The sequence below is a fragment of the Pinus tabuliformis genome, chromosome Q (genome assembly GCF_031772625.1).
Source record: "Pinus tabuliformis cultivar Carrire ecotype Pingquan chromosome Q, CPIR1, whole genome shotgun sequence".
In the NCBI taxonomy this organism is placed as follows: domain Eukaryota; kingdom Viridiplantae; phylum Streptophyta; class Pinopsida; order Pinales; family Pinaceae; genus Pinus; species Pinus tabuliformis.
This window is the reverse complement of record NC_142296.1, coordinates 1,373,592,907-1,373,619,757: the sequence shown is the minus strand read 5'-3', so window position 1 is coordinate 1,373,619,757 and position 26,851 is coordinate 1,373,592,907. Positions and strand designations below refer to the sequence as shown.

General features: G+C 38.5%; 1 protein-coding gene across 1 annotated transcript in view; it reads left to right on the top strand.

Moving 5' to 3' along the window:
• LOC149225021 (zinc finger FYVE domain protein) overlaps window positions 1-26,851 on the top strand; it is a 366,932-nt gene that overhangs the window by 107,594 nt on the left and 232,487 nt on the right. The window contains exons 7-11 of the mRNA XM_089388331.1: window positions 3,466-3,564; window positions 3,651-3,722; window positions 4,046-4,183; window positions 6,749-6,902; window positions 7,002-7,369. Of these exons, the coding sequence (XP_089244457.1) occupies window positions 3,466-3,564; window positions 3,651-3,722; window positions 4,046-4,183; window positions 6,749-6,902; window positions 7,002-7,369 (831 nt within the window). The remainder of the gene's footprint in view (window positions 1-3,465; window positions 3,565-3,650; window positions 3,723-4,045; window positions 4,184-6,748; window positions 6,903-7,001; window positions 7,370-26,851) is intronic.

Sequence of the window (26,851 nt, the reverse complement as noted above, 5' to 3'; positions counted from 1 at the left end):
GTTTTCTTTTAAAGGGATCGTTCTCCCGAAAATGCTTCCCCTTTGGGAGCGCGCTCTCGACTAGCTCCCGAGCGGAGCGAGAATTGGGAGCGGGTTCGTGGGGGGAGGCGGGGGGGCTCCCCTGCAACCCTGTGCTAAAGTACTATTTAAAATTAAAGGAACTGTGGCAGGAAAAGATGTCACTATTGCTATCTCACCCGCCGAAGGTAAAAATTATATAACGCCTAAAATTGCAAACCAATTGGTAGTTCTGAAGTCAAATATAATCGAAAAATTAGACTGTTTAAAAAAATTACAAAATCATTTATTTATAGCTGAACATTGGTGATTATACATTTATATCGCAATTTCTTGTTCAATTCCTATGGAATGACCCAAGTGACATTATTCTGGGATCACCATGGATGGAAACCCTAGGTTCCTTTGTCCTGAATACGAAAAAATAGTTTTTGACATTTTCATACGAAAGGAAAAAATAATACTTAAAGATGTTACACTGAAGCCAAATTTAGTAACACCAGAAGACATCTAAGATATTTCAAAAGTAATTTTTAAAGAAGGTAAAAAATTATTACAAAATATGCAAAATGAAATTGACAAAATCAGCTGCTGATAGAAATAAAGAAGACTTGCGACTTAAAGACCTTAGCGAAAAATTACTAACACAAATCAAGAAGCTTAAGAATGACAAGAAGTCATTAAAAGACAAGTTAGATCAACTTACTCAAGAAGTATTGAAATCTCCAGACATAACCGTCCAGGTTGAAGATAAGGGAACTAATACCGATCCAGTCAATATCACAACTCAAGAAAAGGACAAACTAGATGAAGTAAAGATGTAGTCATACATCGCAGTTTCAACAACAAAAGATTCAAGTGAAGATCCAGAAACTAACCATGCAACTACATAGCTAAAGGAAATTAGATATTTCAAATACATCAAGAAAACGACACAAACAAGATAAGGGAAAATCAAATCACTAGAATTCCTTATTGACATCCGAATCACGAGACTAGACAACTCAATCAAGCTACGTACTCAGAACATAAACAACAAACTTATGTTACGAAGAATACTGAAGTGCACACAACTCAGTCCAGGGATAACAGTTCATCACAAGTTCTCAATAATCAAAAGATTTCACAAAAGATTAATTTAGGATGGTCAGACCCTTCTTCTATGTGACAATTTTATATATCACTCCAAGCATTATATCGTCTTGTTTCGACGAAGATGACAGTTTCGAGACAAAAAGACATATGAAGCAGAAAAATGAGATCAAACCTTTCATTAGTAAGCTTTGAGGACAAAACTTTTCGAGGAGGAAGGCAATGTTATGAATAAAATATATTGGAAATAATGTAAATGATTATAATTATAAATAACGATTAGTTAATTAGTAGTTAGATTGAAGAAGCATGTCTAAATGAGACATGACTTTCCATGAAGAGGCACCTGCCTAGTATATAAGCAGGCTTCTCACTCTCATTTGTATCATCATTCTTATTCATCTATATAATATATATTCTTGTATCTCATTGGAGATCTTTATATTCCAAGTTTTTTGGAGTAGTTAATAGGAAGTACGAACTTCGTTCGCTTCATTATCAATTCTATTACATATCATTACAGATTATAATTTTGTTCTCTTACTACTCTTTTTGTCACTCAACCACCTCTCTATCAGTCCGCTACAGACTTTGATAGTATGAGTGACCCTCTACTATTGGCTGAGCTAACTCTGTGAACTGACAATCTAGATTGATTGGTTAATCAACTCATGGCTTCCATCCTATTTATTCTTCTGTAATTGGCAATCCGACTTCCCACAAAATCTTCATCTCCTCTCTTACTGCTTATATCCCCATCTGACTCTTCAGCTGCCTCATCTCTGTTATCTCTGATTGTTTGTCTTCCTTCAGTGTGTTGACTTGCTGTTTCCTGTTGTGCTCATGTCCCATCACAGTATTTCATGTCATGATCATCTCTTATCATGCTCTTGATGCATGCTTCTTGTTGTGTTTCTCTTGTGTTTATGCGCTTCTGTCAACTTGCACATGCTTTCATGCTGGAGCTCTGTTTTGCTTCTACTGATGTCACCCTTTGTACACAGTTCTGCATGTATCTTGATTTCTTCCTCTGTGCTTATATTTTGTCCTGATATATTATATACCCTCCATTTAGTGTTAGTGTAGTTTTACTCTGTTAAATTGTGATGTTTTGAAGTCTCGCTGGTGTACCTATAATTTGTAGTTTTAAGAAAGGAAATGTCTTCAAATCTCAGAAGCACTCTGGGTTACAGAGTAGCATCAAATTATTGAATGTTGGATGAAATGGCTGTGTCACCAAAAAATCATGTCTGTAGAAGATAAAGATTTGGAGAGTGGTGCAAAAAGTAGATTTTCATGATTAGAAAGCTCTTCGAGCTCCCATAAAATAACATAATTATATTAATGGTTGATGATTGACCACAAAAGTAGGTCAGAGGTACTGAAGAGTACAACCAGTTTGATTACAATGTGGGAGTGCAAGCACAACTCCTAGACATGCCGAAAATAATATAAAGAAGGAACCTACAAAGGTATACCAACAGAACACATGTATAAATGTATAAAACTATAACAAGGGTATGGTGTTATGAAATACTAAGTGAATTTGGAGAACCCAAGAACCTGTCAATAGAGAGAGTGAGAGAGAGTGGACAATGAAACCGATGATGTCAATGTCTCTCGAGTCTGATGGCCAAGGGCGAGGAGGGTGAACAGGGCACTGGCACACTGTTGGAGTCCTCTAGAACCATCGGGAGGACCAGCTGTGTGATTCAGGGAGGAGTGTATGAGCGAGGGATACTACTAGCATCTGAGGTCAAAAGCAGGAAACTGTGAATGGATCTCTGGCTGCTCCTGTGTGTCTGGGAGGTAGTTTGATGGGCGGGATGTGCTTTTCTCTGAGTCTGTCTAGTGTTAATCTCTTTAGCACTCTGGGAATGTATGGCTTGATGTATGGATTTGTACCACCAAACTGGTCTCAATATCTGTGATGTTGACTTAATAAGATAAGATAATTTTATTAATGTCCAACAAATGACCATGAAATTGTCATTGGGACTGCTAAGTACATCTATGTCCATACAAAGTGGGTGCCACACAAGCTGCTCCTAGAAAAGCAGGATAATAACAGAACTAATCTAGTCTGTATCATCAAAGATATATAAATGAAAAAGCCAAGGGCTAGAGACAACTTCAAATATATAGGGTTTCTTTCTGTTGAAAATAATCCAATATACTTTTTATTACAGCAACCATTGGAATCAGTATGGGTACCTATCTTATAAGGAGAGTTGTCTTGAAAAGAAAATGTGGGTCTGTTTTCAAGGAAGTTCATTTATCTCTTAGGATTCACCAGTGAAAATTAATTTTTCTATAGTGTGGATATTGAAAGTTCTAATTTTTATTTGCTTTCAGGTAGAAGATGCTGTGTCTCGTGTTGCTGAAGGAATGTTGAGTGCAGAAGGTGGCCTTGATTTTGCAGTATTTCGTTCTCGACTAGGACCTCTAGCTACAGTAAGTTGCTTGAAATGTCTTCTTTATATGCTGTACACAATATATAATAAACTTTTCTTATCATTGAATATGGATTTCTTGCTCAGGTTCTTCTCTGCATTGATGTAGCTGTTACTTCCGCCAGGTCTGCAAAGATGTCTAGACAGTTACTGGATCAGGTACATATTTTATTGTTTCCACCTCAGTGCTACAGTAAGGATATGCTGTCTCAGTTAAATATTTTAGTGTTTCTACCTCAGTGCTATGGTAAAGATAAGGTTGTTCGGTGTTCTTAATTGTTACTAACTTCATATCTGTAGCCATGCTGTCCAAGGTAGATAGTCTATGCTGGCATTGCAGCAGTATTAGCTTTTTATTAGAAATGTTTGTCATCATACTCATTGCAATTTTTAAATACATGTATGCCAATTCCAGTGCTGCAACCATAGGATTTTGGTAGACTATTTATCCCTTAGTTTCTGAAGTTTAGCTATAATTGCAGGCACGGTCATTATTATCTGAGGTCTCTTCTGGAGGCACACAGAGGGCAGGGCTAACCCATTGGGAGCAGGTTCAGGAATTATGCATCATTTCTGTGGTAAAGCGTGTCCTCCAGCGCTTAGAGGAGTGCCTCGAACAGGTTAGTTGAGTAAAACTAAAGCTGAGGATACTAAATAGTTTATAAAAACATTTTACTGATGATGTTATTGTTTATGAGCTTTTGATCGAATGCTCTCAATCTAAGTAACCGGATTCGTTATATAGGGGCCACGTGTCCGAATCTGGCGTGTCGGACACGATTCGCCTGAAAAACGTGTCCAAAAAACATGACACGTTGAATCCCAAGCGTGTCATGAAATTCACCAGCGTGTCCCAATTTTTGACAGCGTGTACAGGATTTGTTTGGCGGAAAAGTGACCTGTGTTTGTCCGGACCATCTTTTGGAAGATATTTGCTGGTTGCATTCCCTTTATTTCTAGCAAGATATAGTGTAACATGGTTAGATGTATACTAGAAATCCTAAATGTATAGTACTATAGTGGAAGTCGGATTTGAGTAAATATTCAGGATGTACTTATTAAGGTTTTGTTCATGATGATGTCAATCAAGTAAGTTATTTGAACGAGAAGTTTTGATTGAGGAATCTTTCAACTATAGGATCACAAGATAGCCGTTTTATTTGTAAGTCATTAATGGTGGTTTCTACTTTTCCTTTTCTACATGTATCATCCAGATTTTCAATATAATGTTTCACATTTTCTTTGATTGGACTTGGTTTTCTTGTTTACATATCTTTTTTGGGCGCAACTATGCACAAAGTTGCTGCGTGTGTATGGTTTACAACTTTTATGTGAAATAACATGCCATTGAGGCTTGCCCCACATTGCAAAATCTGGGGTAATTTAAATCCTTTTATCCCAGGTCATTGATTAGGAACATAAACAAAATCGACCTAATGCCTCCACAATCACATTCTGCTCTGGCATAGATTGTGTATTTCCACTTGATACCATGCTCTCTGCAAAATGAGTCAATATCATTAGTGCTGTACTCTCCACCAATATTAGATTTCAATGCCTCGAGATATTTATCACTTTGCTTTAAACAGAAATGTGTTGTCAGTGTGTTTATCTTACAATCTTGTAGTTGTAAGTTGTCTTTCAGTTATGAATTATGAATCATGATTTATGTGACCAGTACCACTGACATGTGTTTGAATTCTGTATGTACTATGCATGCTATAGATGAAAATCTATGTTTGAAATCAATAAATTTGTATCATTAATTAAAATTTGTGTAAGAAATATCTAATTTTTAATATATATATATATATATATATCTTTTTTTTAATAAAATAATATATAACGAATCCTATGTGTCCTGTTCCGGGGGGTCAACATGTCCGAATCCGACACCACGAATCCCGAATCCCCGTGTCAGGTGACTTAGCTTTGAATAACTTTATTTCTTCAAGTGATCATAATAGTGGTGAAATTAATCTATGAATGTGGCTTTGATATTTTTTTCGAATATTATAATTCGCAATATTACATAGTTCGAAAATTGAAATAGCCACCTCAGATATTTAACCTTGTTTTTGTGGAATGGACTTTATTAAAGAATCAAATTTGATGTGTATTATATGTCTTCCACCATGTTTCTGGGGTGCAGGAGTGTGGGAATGGGAAATGCACATGGGGGACGTATGGAGACACCTCACAATTTTTAGGGAAATAAATGGGGATGGGGGGACATCGTGATCCTTAGTATAGGGGGCCTTGTCTGAACAATTATAAAAAATTAAAAATATCAGCATAGCAATTATTAATTATTATGCAATGAATTCTTTGGTTGCATTGCTTTTTAACTTACTATAAAATTTTGGGGTTTTTTGGACAAAAATCTTGGGAAGATGTCTAGGTGCCTTTTTCTGGGGCTCAGGGTTGGGGGGAGTGGGTTGTGGTCTCCCAGGCATCCCTCTGCACATTGGCAAAACATTTCACTTTGCATTTCACCAAGTTTTGCAAAATGGTAGGCATGGTGAAAAGCTTCACTAGGCTGCCCACATGGAACACTGAAATATGCAATTTATCAAGTTCAAAAAACATTTTATTCCCTTATTGTCTGGTAGAGAGGAAGATTCTTAATGGAAAATATGGATCCTGGGCTCATCCATTTTTAAATATTCTAAAATGTTAGGGTCATGGCTACCAGATTACTAGGTTTGGTGAAAGATGCAAACGATGTAAATCATAAGATCCAGTCTTTGTACGAAATATTGGTTTGAGGTGATGTTTCCTTTGCTTTCCCAGTTTGTACATTTCTAGGAAAGCTTTTGGGTTTTCTATCCGTGACTTAATTTTCCAATGCGTTTGTCTATGATAATTGAAACATAGAATTCAGATTTCGGATCAATTGAAAATTTCCTTTGTAAGTTTTGATCATATTTCCATGAAATTCGTACCATGTTTGTCAGTGTTTGCATTATAGCCTCCCTGCACAATCTAATTTGGGACAGATGCTTTCAACTGCCATTTCCACTGTGTTCACTGTTTGTAGTTTGCTATAAACTTTGAAGTATTTTCGTTTGGTGACTTGATTGGCTGGTTGGAAAATATGTTGATTTATTCCACTCTTTTTAATGTTGTAGAGTTCTATTTAATATTATTAAGGTCTATGTACTGAAGTATTACATGATCTCCAGTATAAGGCTGGGACATTGCAGTCTATGCTTTCTGGAGAAACAGTTTTGTCTGCTTATTATGAGAATAACAGACAAGGTCACAAACAACGTGCTTTAGTGAGCTTGCAGCAGATTATAGAAGATGCTCACAGGGGCAAGCGACAATTTCTGAGTGGTAAGTGTTACCATGGGCAAGGTTGGTTTGTTTAAATGTTAAATTATTAAATATTTATCTTTACTGAGCAACTTGCATTCTTATTAAAAAAAATTTCAGGCAAGCTTCACAATCTTGTGAAGGCCGTTGGTGATGAGGAGTCCGATGAAAGCAACACCAAAGTAGGAGGCAACTACTCAGACAGAAAGTCCTTTATTGCTAATGAGAATGATGTAGTTCTAGGCCTTGGATTCAGACATGTTAGACATACTGCATCCAGCGGACAAACAGGAGAACAGAGTGGGGAGAGCATACATGTTAGCATGAAGGGTGCTGGAAAGTTCTTGGTTGGTCCTTTAAGTACTAAACAGTCAGCATATCTTGCTGCATTTATTCTATACATCGCTACGATTGGCGATATTGTTGATGGGATTGATACCACTCACGATTTCAACTTCTTTTCTCTTGTCTACGAGTGGCCCAATGATGTGAGTTCTAAATATTTTTCCTTCTGACAGATTTTATTCCTATGTGCTTGTCTCTTGTCAATATTGTACATCCACTGTATCATATTTTCCTTGTTAATGACAAAGTCATTATAATAAGGTTGGAGACACCAAATAGATGCCTATAATTTCATTTGCAAGAATGGAAACGTTTGAACAAGATTGTCCTACTAAAATGAAGATAAGATAATTTTCTTAACGTCCAACAAATTGTTAGTTTCTTTATGTGTTGCTCTGTATGTCTTTTCCTTGCGGTTGTGGTGCAGCATGATGAACATGTTGAAAATTGGCAGCTCAGGGATGAATTTATAAATATAGAATTTCTAAAAATAAAAAGCATAGATAGTCTCAAGCATGAATTTCCAAAATAGTAAATCACCTTGTATCAATTGGTAATCAAACATTGTTGATGGAAAATCTTTTTTGATCCTCAATCAATCCTAATAGTTCAATGTCGACTTAATCATCAATATTATTATTTTTATTATTATTATTATTATTCTTATGATATTATTATATTATTAAAATGAACTTCAAGTTTCTCAATCATGAGACTCAATCATGTCATATGTAACTCCCCTCAATTAATGCATATGTTAATCTCTCTTAATGGATTCATTCCTCTCTTTCTTACACATCTCTTACACTCTCTTACACACTTTAATGACTCGTCATAAAAAGATTCCTCTTATACCTCCTAAATGCATAACATACACTCCTCTCCTAAATGCATAAGTTACACTCCTCTCCTTTATGGCATAAGTTAGACTCCTATTTTTGCATATGTAACTCCTAAGGCATAGGAGTTAATCCCTCATGAATTCGACCTTCTTGCTTTTCCTATATATTTGTGCCTCTCATCCTCACTTGACACACTTACTTGTGCTTATGAAAGGAGAATTCGAACTTGAGAAAGAGAGAGTTGGAAAGTCTAGAGGAAGATTGAGAGAGAGAGAGAGTCTTGAAGAGCAAGAGCATATCTTGGAGAGCCAAAGTGATTCAGTGTTTGCATCAACTACTGTTATTAGATATATTTTTAGATTTGGGTGAACTTCTTCATTCTCTCATTGCACTTTGTATCTCTGCGGAACAATTCATTTCTAATAGAAGAAGACTTTGGTTGGGTTTTCTTCTTGTGGGTTTTGCCTTGGTAATTGACCTAACTTCACTGTGTCTCATTGATTTCTTAGTTGTCTTTCATTGTGCATATGGTTTATATGGTTTATGTTCTATCTACAATTACTTAACTTATTTTGCAGCGTAAAAAAGTTCTGGATTTAAGTGATTGTAACAGCATAGAACATCAAAATTTCAACATGGTATCAGAGCTTTGGTGATGACAAGCTCAAGAAGAGAAGTTCCATTTCCAGCTCTTTCTACTGGAATATCTCTTGTTGTCTGCTCCATTTCCAGTTCTCTTTTTGCTAGAATATTTCTTGCTGTCCGCTCCTTTCCAACTCTCTTTCCGCTAGAATAGCTCTTGCTGTCCGTTTCATTTCCAACTCTCTTTCTGCTGGACTATCTCTTGCTGTCCGCTCCATTTCCGTCTTTCCTTCTACTAGAATATTTCTTATTGTTTGTTCCATTTCTAACTATCTTTTTGTTGAAATATATCTTGCTGTCCGGTCCATTTGCAACTCTCTTTCTATTGAAATATCTCTTGCTGTTTGCTCCATTGGCAACTTTTTTTTTGCTGAAATATCTTTTGTTGTTTGCTCCATTTGTAGCTCTTTTTTTGCTGAACTATCCCTTTTTGTTCCTTTTACTTGCTGCTGCTCATTTTCTGCTGACATATCTCCTCTTTTATTGCTGAAATTTACAGCTGAAATTTCATTGTTGAATTTTATAGTTGAAATTCTACTGCTGAAATTTTATTGCTGAAATTTACTCTTGAAATTTTATTGTTGAAATTTTAGTGCTGAAATTTTGTTGTTGAAATTTTACTTCTATCGTTCTTCCAAGATTTCAAGGAACTGAAGATATGATAGTAATTTCGCAGATAGTAATTAAGGTGTTGGATGCGTTTAATAGTTGTGGTATTGTTATTTATTAATGCATGACAAAGTAAAGAGTAGTTTTATTTTTGTTTATGCATGTGCAAGAAAGCGTTGTTTTGAAAAGGAGTATAATGCATAGAAGGTTATGAAAGAATAACTAATAGAAATTAAATGTTGAAGATAGGGGGATTTTGACTCTCTCACATTATATGAGAATGGTCATAATCTTCTGGGTTTTGGTAATTTTGATATTAAAGTTTACTAACAATAGTGGTTGTAGGTAAGAATCATGACCTTTGCAAAAGATGAAATGACAACTTTCTAAATTAATCTCTTTTGCAACGATCAAAGATTGATTATAACTAGTATCATTGCGGACAATGAAGTCAATATGTATAATTATTATTACATGCCTTCACTTTGGAATCAAGATTTGAAGATCTGTATAAAATCAATGGAAGACCTATCCATGCATTGATTCATGATAAGTAATTATCAATATAAACTGTGGCACCAAAAGTTCACTCATCTTCATTATAAAACATTACCTAATGTGAGAAAGATGGTTTCCGAAATACCTGAAATTATAGTCGATCATGATGGAGTTTGCCAAGTGTTGATCAATAAGATGCATTTCTTTTGCCAATAACATATGACTTATGGACAATGGTAACCTATAGAGGCCAGATCAAGAAGGATCTAAGAACTTCCTTCAATCCCAAAGCATTTTCAAGTCTTATGTTGTTTCTTTGTGTCACTGTTCTTGTTTAGATTTATCTTTATTGATCATTGGTTATTTTTCCTGCGTAAGTTTTGAATGATTCTTTCATTAACTTCTTGATAAGTATGCGATTAAAAAAAAAAGATCATGAAGATCATCAGGGTGCAGAATAGTGCAGTAAGAGTAAACTCCAAGAGGAACCTGGTGCAAGGATAATGAAAGAGCCACTTTCACATCTAGAAAAGAAAGAAATACTTGCCTCATTAACTCTTATACTTTCATTATTTTTATTTACTTCGCTACTATTGCTCTTGCTCTTGTTTTGGGATCAACAGGTACATTTGATGAAAGTGAGAACCATGTCCTTTGTATCAAGATTGAGGAAGGTGTCGAGCCATTCCATGACTTGAGTGGACATGTAGTGGACAAGAGCTCAAGACTTTTGCAAAGAAGTTGGAATCAAGAAAGAGACCACTGTACTATATAACCCAGAACAAAATGGGCACTTAAGGATATTTGATTGACCTGTCTACTTTTATGTGCCAAAGGAAAAGAGTACCAAGCTGGAATCTTCAAGTAAGAAATGTATGCTTGTTGGTTATTGTGAAAATTCTAAAGCTTATAGAATATATGTACTTGGACAAAGAAATATAGAGTTTAGCAGAGATATAACATTTGATGAAGATGCAGCTCTTTGAAAAGCCATAGACACTTCTTCTCCTGCTAATGTTGAAAGACATAATCATGCCTTGGATGCAGAAGAAGATCCCAAGCCTGAGCTTGATCTTGCTGATGAACACCTGGATCCCATGGACTCCTTGGATCCTTCTCCATGTGCTAGAAAAAAGATGATTATGGTTTTGTGACACTTTACAGGATGCTGATAGACATGGTTCTCCTAGAGGAACCTTTAGAGAAAGCATGAAACCATGCCGATTCGAGGGATATGTTGTAGCCATGAACAACATTAATCAAGTTGAACCATGCACTTTTGAAGGAGCTGTGAAGGCTCAAGTTTGGAAAGATTCAATGGCTGAAGAATATGAGACCATCATTCATAATGATGTATAGGAAGTGGTTCCAAGACCCCAAGGTAAATCTATTGTGTCTTCTAAATGGTTGTATAAAATTAAACATGGCGTTGATGGCAGCATTGAAAAATATAAAGCTAGATTTGTGGTTAGAGGGTTCTCTCAGAAACAGGGAATAGACTATGATGAAATCTTTGCACCTGTTGTCCATTATACAACCATCTGATCTATTGTGGCTTTAGCTGCTAGCCGAGGATGGTCCCTTCACCAAATGAATGAGAAGATTACTTTTCTACATGATTTCCTCAAGGAAGAAGTATTTGTGGAGCAACCACAAGGCTTTGAAGTACATGGCCAGAAAACTCATGTGTTCAAACTGAAGAAAGCCCTCTATGGTTTGAAGTAAGCTCCAAGAGCTTGGTATGCCTGCATTGGTAGCTTCTTGATGAAGCTTGTTTTTACTAGAAGTAATGTTGATCCAAATCTTTACTTCAAGACAGTCCAAGGTATGCCTTTTGATTTTGGTATTATATGTTTATGATTTATTTCTGACTGGTGGTGAACCTCTTATCCTCCAGTGTAAGAGGGAGTTAGCTTCTTAATTTGAAATAAAAGATCTTCATTTGATGCACTACTTTCTGGGTCTTGAAGTATGGTAGAGACCTGGGGAGATTTTCCTTTCTCAAGGAAAACATGTTGTCAAGCTACTGGAATGATTTGGTATGACATAATGCAAGTCTATGAATTCTCCAATGGAAATGAATTTCAAGAAGCTATGTGGTGAAGTTGTAGGTCCTGATTTGGCAATTCCTTCTGAGTATTGTCAACTAGTTGGGGCACTGATGTTCTTAGTGAAGACTAGACCAGAGATATGTTTTGCAGTCAATACTTCAAGCGAATATACGATTAAGCCATCACATGCACACTGGATTGTTACAAAGCATGTGTTGACATACCTGCATGGGACCATCAATCTTGGATTGAGATATATTGTTGAAACTGTAAGACTTCATGGATATACTAATGCTGATTGGGTTGATAACTCTGCTGATAGAAAGAGCACTTCTAGGTGCTTCTTTAGCTTGGGATTTTCCATGATTTCTTAGATGAGCACAAAGCAAAAAGTCTGTTGCACTGAGTATAGCTGAAGCTAAGTACATTACTTCTAGCATGGCTCTTTCGAGAGCTATTTGAGCAACTTGTGTTCATTTGGGGTAGCATCGGATGTTCTCTAGCCATGGAAATTGGTGGAGAGGCTAAAGCACATGAGATCTCCAAGACCTAGAAATGGTTTGGGCGGATTCTAACCAGTTTGGGAGATATTAAAATAATTAATGTTTTTAATGGAGTTCCTAAGTCTAAACTTAGGAAAAATAAAATATTAAATGGTATTAATATAAAACTGTGTTAGAAGGGTCCAAAAGTCATGGATCAAGCCAAATCTAATCTTAGACATTGATTAGAGATTTAATATCGGTCTTTGATGAACCAACAAGAAAAGTATAAGAGGAGGCTTGAGGGTTAGTTGGAGAACACACCAAGTTGATCAAGAATTCGATTTTCTGGGGCAGGGTTTGCTGAGGAAATCGAGTGAGTGATCTGAGTTGCAGCTGAGGGGCAGTGAATACATAACAGAGAGGCAGACTTAGTACTAGGAGGAACAGCGCAGAGCCGAGATAGGTTGACATAGAGCCAACTAGAGGCCACGCAGAGGCAGCCAAGAGCTGTGCAGAGCCATAGAGGCCAGCGTGTGAGACACAAAGGGTCTAGGGGCTGATGCAGGGCCTAAAGGCAACACTGAAGGATTTCGTGGGACAGATTGGTAGCTGGAGAGCTGGATAGTGTGACGCAGTCCCTATCAGAGTGACGCAGAGCAACATGAGTTGCATTGTTGTTGTGGAATCGTTCATATAGTGATTTAGCTAGAATATCTGTCTTCGACTGAGAGGTACAACTGCTGAGGGCATTCTTTGTTGGGTGAGCCATTTTTGGCACCTAGGTTGTATTATGAAATTGCATAATAATAAAACCCTCTGAATAGCTGCACCGATTTTCCGCATTGGGTTTTTCTGGGGACATTAGTCCAAAAGCAACTGTGTCACTTGTGTGCTTGTTTACTTTCAGTTAATGATCTGTATGTGTTGATACTGTACTTGTATTTACTTTCAGTATTTACATGGTAAATAACTTGTTAAGTAATTGAACAAGTAGGAAGAAATAAATTAGATAGTACAGGAAGAATTTCTAACGGGTTAAACGTAGAAATTCCAACATGGTATCATAGCATGGTTGTAGATCACAGGATAATTGAAGGCATCAACCAAGCAGAGCAGTAGCAACAGAAACAATTGTCCCGAGTGACAGAAGCTGTTCCTAGCAGAAACTAGCAAGGAAGGGTGACGCAGAGGGCTTGCGTCATCAGTTTGAGCCAAGAGGAGGATGAGCACAGAGGAAAAGAGGAGCAGACCTGACCTACGCAGTGCCCGATCATCTTTCTCAGCCAGGAAAGATCGATGCTGTGGCCAAGAGGTGCAGATTTGGCTAGTGTCGGGATTGCGCAGAGCCTAGAGGCTCAGTCTTTCAAGTTGTCGGGGTATAGGAAGCTGCATATAATTTGCGGAGCGAAGCTGGTGGGGTATTGTGGTCAGAACAATACCTAACAGGGCAAGACCAAGGATGAGGGATTTCCAGAAAGGAATTCGAGACTTATAGGAGGGAAGTAAAGAGACTCAAAGGAGTCGGAAGAAGAGAAACATAATGGTTGTGAATGGACTGAGAGATCAGGATAGGTTGGACGAAGCATCCAACTTCGTGGTTTGGAAGGCCATGATCTTGTCCATTCTAGACAGATATCTCATCAAGGACTTCGCCTTGAAAACAATAGCGATCCCAGTTGACCCAGTTGAAAATGAGAAGTATGAGGAGGCAAAGGGCAGGGCGAAGTGCATCATCCTTGTTGGGGTCAAGGATCATGTGGTGTCGCATGTTGCCAAGAAGGACACGACAAATGAGATGTGGGATGCCTTGAAGAAATTGTACGAGAATACTTCCGTGTAGAGGAAGATGTTACTTGAAAATCAGCTGCGGTCTTCCTCGGTGGATTGAAGGAGATCTGTGACCAACTAACTTCCATAGGGGCCACGTCGGATCAGGAACTGATGCTGAGGACTGCATTGAACGCAGTCGCAGGATTGGGAGGTATTTGTCCAGAGCATACTGGGCAGGTCGAGCCTTCCAGATTGGGAGGAACTGTGGGCGACTCTTCGTCAAGAAGAGATCAGACGGGTGACCAAGGCGGGGAGTAGCAGAAAAGGGGTCAGAATCAAGGAGGAGGAAGAAGAAGATGTGACTCTCGCATTTGCGGGAAAGTAGGAGAAGATAAAGAAGAAGGACCTATTGATTTGGGGTTGCATCGAATGTGCTCTAGCCACGAAAATTGGTGGAGAGGCTAAAGCACATGAGATCTCCAAGACCCAAAAATGGTTTGGGCAGATTCTAATTGGTTTGGGAGATATTAAAATAATTAATATTTTTAATGGAGTTCCTAAGTCTAAACTTAGGAAAAATAAAATATTGATGGGTATTAATATAAAACTGGGTTAGAAGGGTCTAAAAGTCATGGATCAAGTCAAATCTAATCTTAGCTGTTGATTAGAGATTTAATCTCGACCTTTGATGGACCAACGAGAAAAGTATAAGAGGAGGCTTGAGGTTCAGTTGTAGAATACACCGAGAGAGATCAAGAACTCGATTCTCTGGGGCAGGGTTTGCTGAGGAAATTAAGTGAGTGATTAGAGTTGCAGCTGAGGGGCAGTGAATACATAGTAGAGAGGCACAATTAGTACCAAGAGGATCAACGCAGAGATGTGAGAGGGACACAGAGCTAGCTAGAGGCCACGTAGAGGCAGCCAGGAGCTGCGCAGAGCCAATGTGTGAGACACAGAGGGTTCAGGGTCTGACGCAGAGGCTCCAGAAGCTGACGCAAAGGCCAGAGAGGCAGCGCTGGGAGTATTTTGTGGGAGAGATTGAGAGATGGAGAGCCAGATAGGGTGACACAATCCCTATCAGAGTGACGCATAGCAACATAAGCTGCATTGTCGCTGTGGGATCATTCATCCAGTGTTTTTAGCCTGAATATTTATCTCCGACTGAGAGGTACTACTGCCGAGGTTATTCTTTGTTGGGTGAGCCATTTCTGGCACCTAGGTTGTATTCTGAAACTGCATAATAATAAAATCCTCTGAATAGCTGCACCGGTTTTCCTGCATTGGGTTTTTCTGGGGACATTAGTCGAAAAACAAGAGTGTCACATATGTGCTTGTTTACTTTCAGTTGATGATCTCTATGTGTTGATACTGTATTTGTATTTATTTTCAATATTTACATGGTAAATAACTTGTTAAGTAATTGAACAAGTAGGAAGAAATAAATCAGATAGTACAAGAAGAATTTCTAATGGGTTAAACTTAGAAATTCCAACAAGACCTCTCCAAGGTCAAGTGCTTCCATTGTGGGGAATTGGGTCACTATGCGAACCAGTGTCCAAGGAAGAAGAGTAAGGGAGAGGCTTCTGACTCGAAGGTAGTGCCAACAAAGGCGGAGAAAGAAGTCGAGGAGGATGATGCTTGTGCCATGAGTGCTCATGCGCCATTTGAGAGGAAGTGGGGAGACATCGAGCTGTAGTTAGATGGACTATAGGCGATGAGGGGCAGGATCCTTGAGGTACCCAACCTCTTGGAGTATACCTTGCTACGGGAGCCTTGTAGAGGAGTAGCAAAACTGGCAGATGTCGGTGGAGATGGATGCAGATGGAGCAATAGAGAATGCTATAGTGCAGGAGTCTCGGGGCAACAGACTGCAACAATGTGAGAAGCACGAGAGTATTGCACCAGTGCAGGATGGCACAAAGAGGTGTGCAACGGTGCGAGATGGATGGAGTTGTTGCAACAACGTAAAGGTCAGTAGTGGGAGCACTTGTTAGCAGCAAAGGGAGCTTCAGCATCGGGAGTGTCTCTAGCTTGACAGGGATGTTAGAGTTGGGTGGATCAGTTACTTCCTTCTAAGTAAATGGGTTGTAGTGCAGTAGTTAGCAGTGGCAGTGCGATGCAGCGTGAGGAGAAGGGGATGCAGTGCTGGGTATATGGACCAACAACAACACGGATGTAGAGGGAGCTACCGTACAGATGCAATAGTGGCAATGGCAGGGCAATGGGCATTAGTACAGGATGCAACAGTGTAGAGGATGTTGGGCATAGAGGCTTAGCATCAACACAAGGACCGATGTTGGATGATCAGGGTGATTCTCAGTGAGGAGTATTACTAGAGCACAGTCCTCGCTAAGAGGGAGTGTTGATTTGGGGTAGCATCGGATGTGCTCTAGCGATGAAAATTGATGGAGAGGCTAAAGCACATGAGATCTCCAAGACCTAGAAATGGTTTGGGCAGATTCTAACCAATTTGGGAGATATTAAATTAATTAATATTTTTGATGGAGTTCCTAACTGTAAACTTAAGAAAAATAAAATATTAAATGGTATTAATATAAAATTGTGTTAGAAGGGTCCAAAAGTCATGGATCAAGCCAAACCTAATCTTAGCCATTGATTAGAGATTTAATCCTGACCGTTGATGAACCAACGAGAAAAGTATAAGAGGAGGCTTGAGGGTTAGTTGGAGAACACATCAAGTTGATCAAGAATTCGATTTTCTGGGGCAGGGTTTGCTGAGGAAATCGAGTGAGTGATCTGAGTTGCAGTTGAGGGGCAGTGAATACATCGCAGAAAGGCAGAGTTAGTACCTGGAGGATCAACGCAGAGCTGAGAGAGGTTGACACAGAGCTAGCTAGAGGCCACGCAGAGGCAGCTAGAAGCTACGCAGAGCCATAGAGGCCAACGTGTGAGACACAAAGGGTCTAGGGGTTGACGCGAAGGCTCCAAAAGTCATGGAGTCGATGGGAGTCAACCTAAAGCTATCCCAAAGGGATCTTGAGCGAGTGTATGCAATGTCTGTGTGTATAAGGGGGGAGGACAACCGTGCCATTATGTAGCTCCAAAAAGTGTTATAGGTAGAAAGATATCTTCAAGCCCAGGCTTGTTTGGGGTGAGGTCCAAGTGACCTAAATGTATAATCTATAGATAAGCTCTCTGATAGCCTGGTGTGGCAAATCAAGTTGTCGATTTTTGGGTAGTTGTGGTCGATATTCCCCAGCCACTCCAAGTCGGCCCTAAAGGGAAATCAAAAGGAAGAAATTTAAAATTTGAATTTAAAGTTTAATTTGCCTCCAAAAAGTTCAAGTCGGTCCCAAAGTATAGGTTGGCCTAGCACAAGGAGATGTGCCCCTTGGGCACCTCATGACCACTATAAATACAAACTCAACCTCCTCACTTGAGAACATCAATTTGGATCACACAAATCATCTGTTCTTTGTTCACACGTAACGAGGAGAGAGAGAAGAAGAAGACAAAAGCTTGACCAACTTTGACCACTTTTTGGCCAAGTTTTTTGGACACTGTTTGACCGAATTCTGAAGCAATTAAATGAGATGATATGAGGTTAGTTTGACCAGGTTTGACCTATGGGATTTTTGTGGTATGTTTGACCTTATTTGACTTATGAACATCAGATTGTAACTTTGCTGAACTAAATAATTTCTCTGAGAGAAGATTGTTGGGTTTTCTCCCAAGTTTGGGTTTCTCAGTGAAAATTTGTCTCTCTTCTGTGCTTGATTGTCTCTTTATGATTCTACTGTCATTATTGCATTATTGTTGAGATTTTCTATGCTTAATTACTTAATAATTTATGTGACATAAGACAACTTGATTAGGAAATCATCGGATTAGAAGATCAGAATCCTCCTAGAAAATGAAGATGACATTAAAGCCTAGGTGCATTAGCAACCATCAAAGAGATTGAAGAAGCTAGTCTGGAAACAGAGGGAGCTTGGGATCATGTTTTAACTCTATATCCTTGAGAAGTTTCATGAAGCATGGCTCCTACATACCTTACAAAGATATGCTAAACCAGTTAAGTCTGCCTTGAGCATGTGATTTATCCCTTCTCATTTGAAAACATAACAATTCATCCTTGTGAAGATTAGAAAGATATGAAGGAAATTGCAGATCTCCAAGAAGGAAGCATTTATGGTCTAATTTCTGTGTTGACTAGAGATATCTATCGAGGTGGAGGAGGGTCGTGTTTGTTCAGGAGGTTCTGTGCTTTAGAAGAAGGCTTCCCGAGTTTTATCTTGTCTGCCGTTTGAGGAAGAAGAGAGGCAAACGTGTCTGCTGTAAGAAATCTGATTTAGGGCCGAATTCTGTTTAGCTTGGAGACTAGGCTGAAGTCCTTGTGTAGGGGCAAAAGGTCTCAACAAGTAGGAAACAAGACTGTGAGCGCCTCAGGGTTGATTGAACAAAGTCGAAAGGCCTCAAGAGCTAAGCAAACTAGGTCATAACCTGTCTAAGTGGACTGCATGTAGAAACAAGGGGGGCGGAAAGGCCTCATGAGGCTGTGAACAGGGCCGAGCTGCCTTAGGCTTGTGGAGAGGCCAATGAGACACAAAAAGAAGTTTATGCAACTACGATGTATTTTCCATGATACTAATGATGATGTATGCTAGCAATATTTGTCTGTGAGAAAGGGACCTTGTTGGTGATTTTATACTAGTGAAGCATTGGGTTGTTGTATGAATAGAGAATTTTCACATGACAAGTATGATGGAATTTTTGAAAAACTTATTGTTTGCAAACCTTAGAAGACCTAAAGGTTATGACTTGAATGTAAAACTCGTAAGGGTTTGTGAAACCCTAGAATGGGATCAAGAATGTTGAATGTTAGTAGGAGCATATACTTGGTGGCATGGAAATGCCATTAGCTTGCTGTTGAGCCTTTGAGGTTGTTGGATAACTCGAGGATGAATAAACCCTAGCTCATTCAATTCATGCAACGAAGGAAAGGAAAACAACATGAATTAGTAGCTGATGATGAGGACGGGGATGAACATTTCTAGCTTGATGAGATTGCAGGATCAAGAGGGAGTTGACTGTTGAAAAATGTGTAACTAGGATCAATGTTCATTAGTATGAAATGCATTCTTATATATATAAAATGAAAAAGAAATTATTATTATTATTAGAGCATGGGTTTCAAGCTCAAGTTCTTTTATTTTATAGGTCAAGCACCCATTGAGTGTTTCTAGGGTTTGGCCTAGGTATAAGAGTCATTTTCATATATGGAAGACTCTATGGGCACATTGTAAATTGTAAAAGAAAATTATTTTGTCTTGAAAATGTCAAATTACCTCCAAGATCAAGTCAGGCTACATGAAGAGTCACGTCCACCCTTGAAGGAAGCTTATATATAAGAAGAACTCGTCCCCCATTTGGATCATCCACTCATTCATCTCTCCTACGAAGAAGGAAGCAATAAAAGGACGAAAAAGGAAGTGCGAAGAAGAAGGACAAGAAAAGTCGAAGTGTTTTGGGTCTCTCTACTTTCTTCTGGGAGTGCGAATGTTACAAATATAAATTACCTAAAATAAAATGAATATAAATAATGTAAATAATAAATAATAAAATAATGATTATGTTAAATAGTCATTAAGTTAAGTGAAAAGGCATGTTTAAAAGACATGCCCAACCACGAAAGGACACCTGCTTAAGTTTATATATGTGGGTCCTCATTGTAACATTCGTCACTTATACATTTTTATATATAATAAATTATTATTACAAAATACCTCGTGTATTTTTACATTTAAGCCAACAAGCTACAGGTTTTGTTGCTTCAGTGGTATTGGAACCATGGTGCAAAATATAATCATGCGAGTCTTTGAACATTTCTTGCCACACAAATTGCCATTAGGTTCACATCCTGAATTCATGGAGCATTTTAGTAAAATTCAAGAAGCATTTCAGCATTTAGAAAAATCATTTGCAGAAGTTAAAGCATGTCAAAAGGAAATCGATAATAAGGAAGATAATAAGACAGTGAAGAAATGAAACAAGAGGAAGCAAAAGAAGAAGATTTTGATCAAATTTATGATAATGAACATGAAGATATAATAGATAATGATGAATATGAGGATGATATAGATCAATATGATGATTAGATGAAGTTGATCTTGAGGTGGAGGAGAATGATACAGATCAAGATGATGAAGATTACTGATTCTGATGATAAAAGGGAAGTGGAAATGGCTGATTCTGATGATAAAAGGGAAGTGGAAATGGCTGATTCTGATAATGATGATGAAGAGGAAAATGAAATCAACGGAGGGAAAGATATGAATTCATACACTAAAATTGGGGGAAACAATGCCATTTATGGTGAAGGGGAAGATATCAAAATTATTCATTTAGAGGGAGACAAGGACGTTGGGAATATAAATGATATGCAATTGAAATGGAATTTGAATATTGGGAAGATTGTTTCTATTCAGTTGATGATGCTCAGTGGGATAAGCTGCCTCAGGATTTGCAAGAGGAAGCATTGGCTTGGTTTCCTACAAATTCCCTTCCAATATATCAGAGGGTATCCAAGGAATGGAATGCCTTACTTTCATTTAGTAGATTCTTAGGTGAATTATGGCTAGATTCGCCTGCTAAGAAGAAGCCATGGCTAGTTCTGTTGTACCAGCACTCTAGACATCCATGTCAGGTTTATTGCTTCTACAAGAAAACTTGGGAGCCCAGTTTCTTCCTCTCTTTCCCAAGTAGAGATAATGAAAACTATTGGAGAGCATCGGTTCTAGCAAATAGTGCCTCTAGGAGATTAATGGTACAGATGTGTGATCCATTATCAGGATTTTCCTACCACCTATCCCGTCCTTACAATCATATATCAATCAAAATCATCCCCATGCCATCCAGAGAAAGAGTTTTTTCCATAGTAATTGTGGAAGGCGAGGAAGCCATTAACGATAATAGCAATGGACTTGAAATATTCAATGTGGTGGCCATGCAGTTGGTTTCTCGTAAAAGAACATGTATGGCTCAATTATATGATTCTTTTGTAAAATCATGGAGCTCTGTGTCACATGTTCCACAAAATCTTGATGCAAGGTATCAGATGATTTTCTCCAACGGTTACTTTTACTGTTTGGCTATCAAACGTCTAGCTGTTAGGACACCTTGGATATTGATTTTCAGAATCCAAGATGGAGGAGAACTGAGAATGTGGGGAGAACCAACACCGGATATTTTACTGGATAACACCAGAAAAATGTTCAATCTCGTCACCTGTTGTTTGCGTCTTCTAATGGTGTCAGTTGAGATCGAGGCGGATGGGTTGGTTATTATTTGGGAATTTAATAAAAACTTCTCAAACTCTTCGTGGCATTGGAAAGAGATAGTTTGGATGCCTGCATCTCTTAGGCTACATCTGAATCTTGATGATGGCATTAGGTGCAAAGGAGTGGAGGACTGTGTTTGCTTCATATCTGTGCATGGAGCAGATGCAGTGAAGGGTTCTTCACACACATCAGGGGTTCTCGTGGTCATGTCTACACAAACATTAAAAGGTTTGCCATCCGTCGTCAAACGTCACACCATTCCGTCTTGTACCTTACCATCTTCAATTACTATGTCCATATTTTTTTAGGTTTTCCCTTCGATCGTCATTGTTGGATTCATTGCCACAATTCTCTCAACTCTATGGAAGATCGCTCAATGCTATATAATGGTAATGAAGATAAACGTTCAGTGGAAGATAGCTCAATGCTGTATAATAGTAATGAATATAAACGTTGCTCAGCTTCCTCGCTGTTCCCTCGACATACCCTGTACCTAACCATAATGACCTCTCACTGTCGGTAGTTGGACCACAGTAATTCCTTGCTAAACTCCTCGTCGCTTGTTTGGCACTGCCTGTTGGGTCTCCATTCCCCACGCCCTACATCGTTCCAACCAGATGACAGTCTCGATCAAGTTCATTGTGTCTCCCATTGGTCAAGCATTCCGACCATCCGTGGAAACTTTCCAAACCTTCCAATATAATCAATTGTCCATATGATTTATATAATAAATGTTTATCATATAAATTATTATAAAGTTTATATAATAATTATTATATAGCGAATCATTTTACAAAAGGTATATTATTGTTAGAGTTATTTAATTTTTTTTATTATATATATATATATTATTAAAAAAAAAGATAAAAAAAATCGATAACCCTGGATTCAAGACATTGTTACCAAGCGAATTATATAGGTAGAGGTTTCAATGGCGTCGAGTTACATATGCCGAGATGACAAATGCAAACTGAAGGAAACTGCTGACAACAAGCTTTGAGGACAAAGCTTTTGAAGGAAGGGGCAATGTTATAAATATAAATTACGTAAAATAAAATGAATATAAATAATGTAAATAATAAATAATAAAATAATGATTATGTTAAATAGTCATTAAGTTAAGTGAGAATGCATGTTTAAAAGACATGCCCAGTCACGGAAGGACACCCGCTTAAGTATATATATGTGGGTCCTCATTGTAACATTCATCACTTATACATTTATATATATAATAAATTATTATTACAAAATGCCTCGTGTATTTTTACATTCGAGCCAACAAGCTACAAGTTTTGTTGCTTCAGTGAAGTTAAGGTTTTTGCACTGGGCAAGGCTAAGGTTCGATTTTGAAGTAAGAAGAGCAAGAAGGCAAGTGAAAGGTCTCCTGGGGTTTCCTACTAGCCCTAAGACTCAAATCAAGGCAAGCGAGGTCAAGGGAAGAGCAGCTAGAGGGAGATCGAAGTCTCTCAGTGAAGAAGCAACAATTGCTGGGGGCAGACTTTTAGATTTACTGGGAGGTCAAGATATTGCAGCAGGAGGCCGAGGAAAACTTGATCTTGGAGGGTATTTACTTGAGTCTAGGTCATGGTATTTGTCAATTGAAAGATTTGAAAGATTAGAAGAGATTATTCGGGTTTTCCCCTCAAGAGGAGGGGTTTTGGTCCTGGCTAGTAGCCTACATATTGTGTCATTGTTCTTACTGTTTTGGTAGCTTTTTGATGTATTGTACATTGAAATAAGAAAGATCAAAGCTAATAAGTAAAAAGCTAACACAAGTAGTTATCAAGTTAAGAGAATTAACATATACATTGCCCTATTGAATTCTAAACATGGTATTAGAGCTTTGGTTATCTAATGGCATCATGAAGATCTCCTCTACAATGAAGAAGGTCATCAAAAGAATTGCAAGCCATCACACGAAAACCATCAAAAGGGTATGGAGTCTCATATTATCTTCAAAGAAGGAATCAATCATAGAAATGGATGAAGGACTCTTCTCTGCTCTCTCTGGGACATTTCAAGACGAAGACATCTGAGTAATTGATATTGGTGCATCAAGGCACATGACTGGTCACTCTCATCAATTGAAGATCTTATCAAAAGGAAAATCCGCTTACTCTATGGAACTTGGAGACAACAAGAGCTATCCTGTGACAGACATTGGATCATCATTCATAAAGCTAGAAGATGGAAGCAACATCCACCTCAACAACATTCTGTTTGTTCTAGGTTTGCGCAAAAATCTACTTTCTATTTCAAGCTTAGAAGATAAAGGAGATAGAGTAGCTTTCGTTGATGGAAAGGTAGTTGTATGGGCAAAAGACTCAAGCATAGAACATGCTAAAGTGATTGATATCCGAGAAGGAAGGCTATACAGATTAATATCTCCCGTAAATCATGCCCTAGTTCACACTGAGATTAGTCCATGTGAACTTTGGCATAGAAGGTTTGGTCATATTCATTTCAAAATCCTTCCAACCCTAGATTCCATAGATGGAATACCAAATCTAAAGGAGCATCATGAAGGTGTTTGCAAAAGACGTGCATTAGGCAAAAATACCAAGAGAGAATTTGGAAGTAGTTCTTCATGGTCAAAAGAAATCTTGGATCTCATTCATTCTGATATATGTGGCCCTATGACTCCAAAATCACTTGGAGGACATCTTTATTATGTCACATTCATAGATGATCACTCAAGAAAGACCTGGGTTTAATTAATGAAAACCAAGAATGAAGTATTTATTAAATTTCAAGAATTCAAAACCGAAGTGGAAAACCTTACAGAAAGAAGGATCAAGATACTAAGATCTGATAATGGAGGAGAATATACATCCAAAGAGATCATAGCATTTTGTAAGGAATTTGGGGTTAAGAGGGAGATGATAGTTCCATACAATCTCGAACAAAATGGAGTTGCAGAAAGGAAGAACAGGGCCATTGAAGAAAGTGTAAAAGAAATGATGCACGATCAAGATCTACTGAAGTTTCTGTGGGGTGAGGTAACTAAGACAATAATCTACATACAAAATAAATGTCCTCACAAATCTCTAGAAAATAAAACTCTGAAAGAAGTTTCACTGGGAAGAAGCCATCTATCAATCATCTCTGAATCTTTGGATGTCCTGTGTATATTCATATACCAAAGGACAAAAGAAAGAAGCTGGATCCTTCTGGTGTGAAAGGTATATTTGTTGGGTATAGTAACTCATCGAAAGCCTATAGAATCTATATGAAAGATGGACATCACATTGAAGTTAGTCATGATGTCATATTTGAAGAGAGCATAGCATTCAAGAAATCAAAAGAACTTTCTATAGATTTTGATGATGAAGAACTTCCTATGTTTGTTAATTTTAGGTATGTTCTATGCTGGAGCAATTTATTTCAATTTTCTTAGTTAACACAATATCTTTTCCAGATTAGCAATCACATCAGTGTTAAAGTAAAATGCAGATAGAACATAAACATAAATTGCAGAAGACAAGCCAAGACAGGACACAAGATGTGGTGCCAGCCAGGGACAAACCCCAATGTGGGGAAACGCTTGATCAATTCTTCTTTTATGTTCTTCAAAGTTCAGCAGAGAGAGAGAGATAGTACATTTACAATAGAAGTCAACACTTTGACTTATCTAGATCTGAGCATAGATCATCTCCTATAACGATGATACATGCGATCAGTCGAAGACATTCTGCTTCAATTGATTCTCCAATGTGACAACTTCACCTATCATAGTGCTGCCTTTCGTTCATATGCTGCACATAATGGTGTGACACCATGCAGTATTGTCACAGTGTTGATCCTTAATGACTGAGCTGCTCTCATTTGTGCTTGTCATCATGCAACTCATTATGCTCCATCTTCCATCATCATGCTACCCATTGTGCTACATCTTCTCATTATACTGAGATTATCTAACATGAGATTAGGACCATATCTCTGCTTCCATTGAGATAGTAACCGAGTTTATTATTACACGGAGAGTTGAAGTGGTTATGTATAGCATCGAGACACATAAACATATGTCGAGACTATTAGATAATAGGTCCGAATATCCTTCGCTGTAATACCGAGATCATCTTTATGGCATGACTGTCTTACTATTCCATCTCCATCCGAAGTTCTGTAGCTACAAGAGTACGATGTCAAGACTGCTCTTATTCATGTGAGATTAGCCCAACATTGGAATGCCGAGATTGTCTATACGCTTCAATTATCCGAGGCCTTGACTGTGATTGCACCTAATACCCAATGGAGGTGCAGTCAAGCCCTAGATTTGGATCTGCTCCTTCATTCCGTATACCCTCATATCTTGACTGCAGCTTCAAGCTTTGACTGCGGCTCTTAACTGCGGTTATGACTGTGTGAACAACATATCAAGGTATCACATGAACATAACTGTGCTTCTATGCCTGCGACTTCTCTGCATGACTGCGGCCAACTGTGTTGCTATGCCTGGGGTTCTTATGTGCTTCACTACGTTACCACTGCCGGCTGCCATGTATGCCTGCGACTCTATCTCATGCTTGCTCTTTCTACTTCAGCTACCCTTTATTACTGCGGCTACCCTTTATGACCTGCGTATTAGGGCCTGCGTATAAGGCTTCTTGGACAACGTATTAGGGCATCACTTGACAGCAAGTTAGGGCATCATGTGACTATGTATTGGAGCTCCTTTGACTGCGGCTAGGGCACATCTAAATTGCGGCTAGGGCATCATACTTTGGGCCAACGTATCTTCAATATGTCTCTCCTTCACCAAAACCCAAGGACGTGGAGAGGAGGAGACCACACATGAAGAGGATGTGTCTTGCAAATGATTTCAAGTCCTCTATATTTATACTAAACGTAGTGGTTGAATAGACATGAAAATTGGGCCTCTGAGCCTACACAAGTTGTTGGTCGACTTGAAAATTTGTCCTATAATATAAATAAATTCATAACTCCATGAATACTTATAGGAATCGGATGATCTTTAGATCAATCCTACACCTCTCGATGAGAGGGATCCAATAGAAATATTAGTTGCCATAAATAAGATGACCCACATGGAGTTTGGCCCTAGTTGCTAATTTTAACACTCCCTCTCAACTAGGGAGAACTCCATCCACTGATCCATGTCCAATTGTACTATCTTTGCCATCAGTGCCCTGCACTGCTCTGCTCTACTCAGCTTTGCTCAGCTCTACTAGCTCTGCTCAGCTCTGCTCAACTCTGCTAGCTCTGCTCAGTGCTGCTGGCTTTGCTCAGCTCTGCTGGCTTTGCTCAACTCTGCCAGCTCTGCTGGCTTTGCTCAACTCTGCCAGCTCTGCTGAACCATGAAGAAGAAGAATTGATCGAGAATGTGTCATACCATTCTCCACTGACCTGAAGTCAGTCTCAGAGTGTGTACCACTGGTCCCAAACCAGTGCTCAACCGATCTGAAG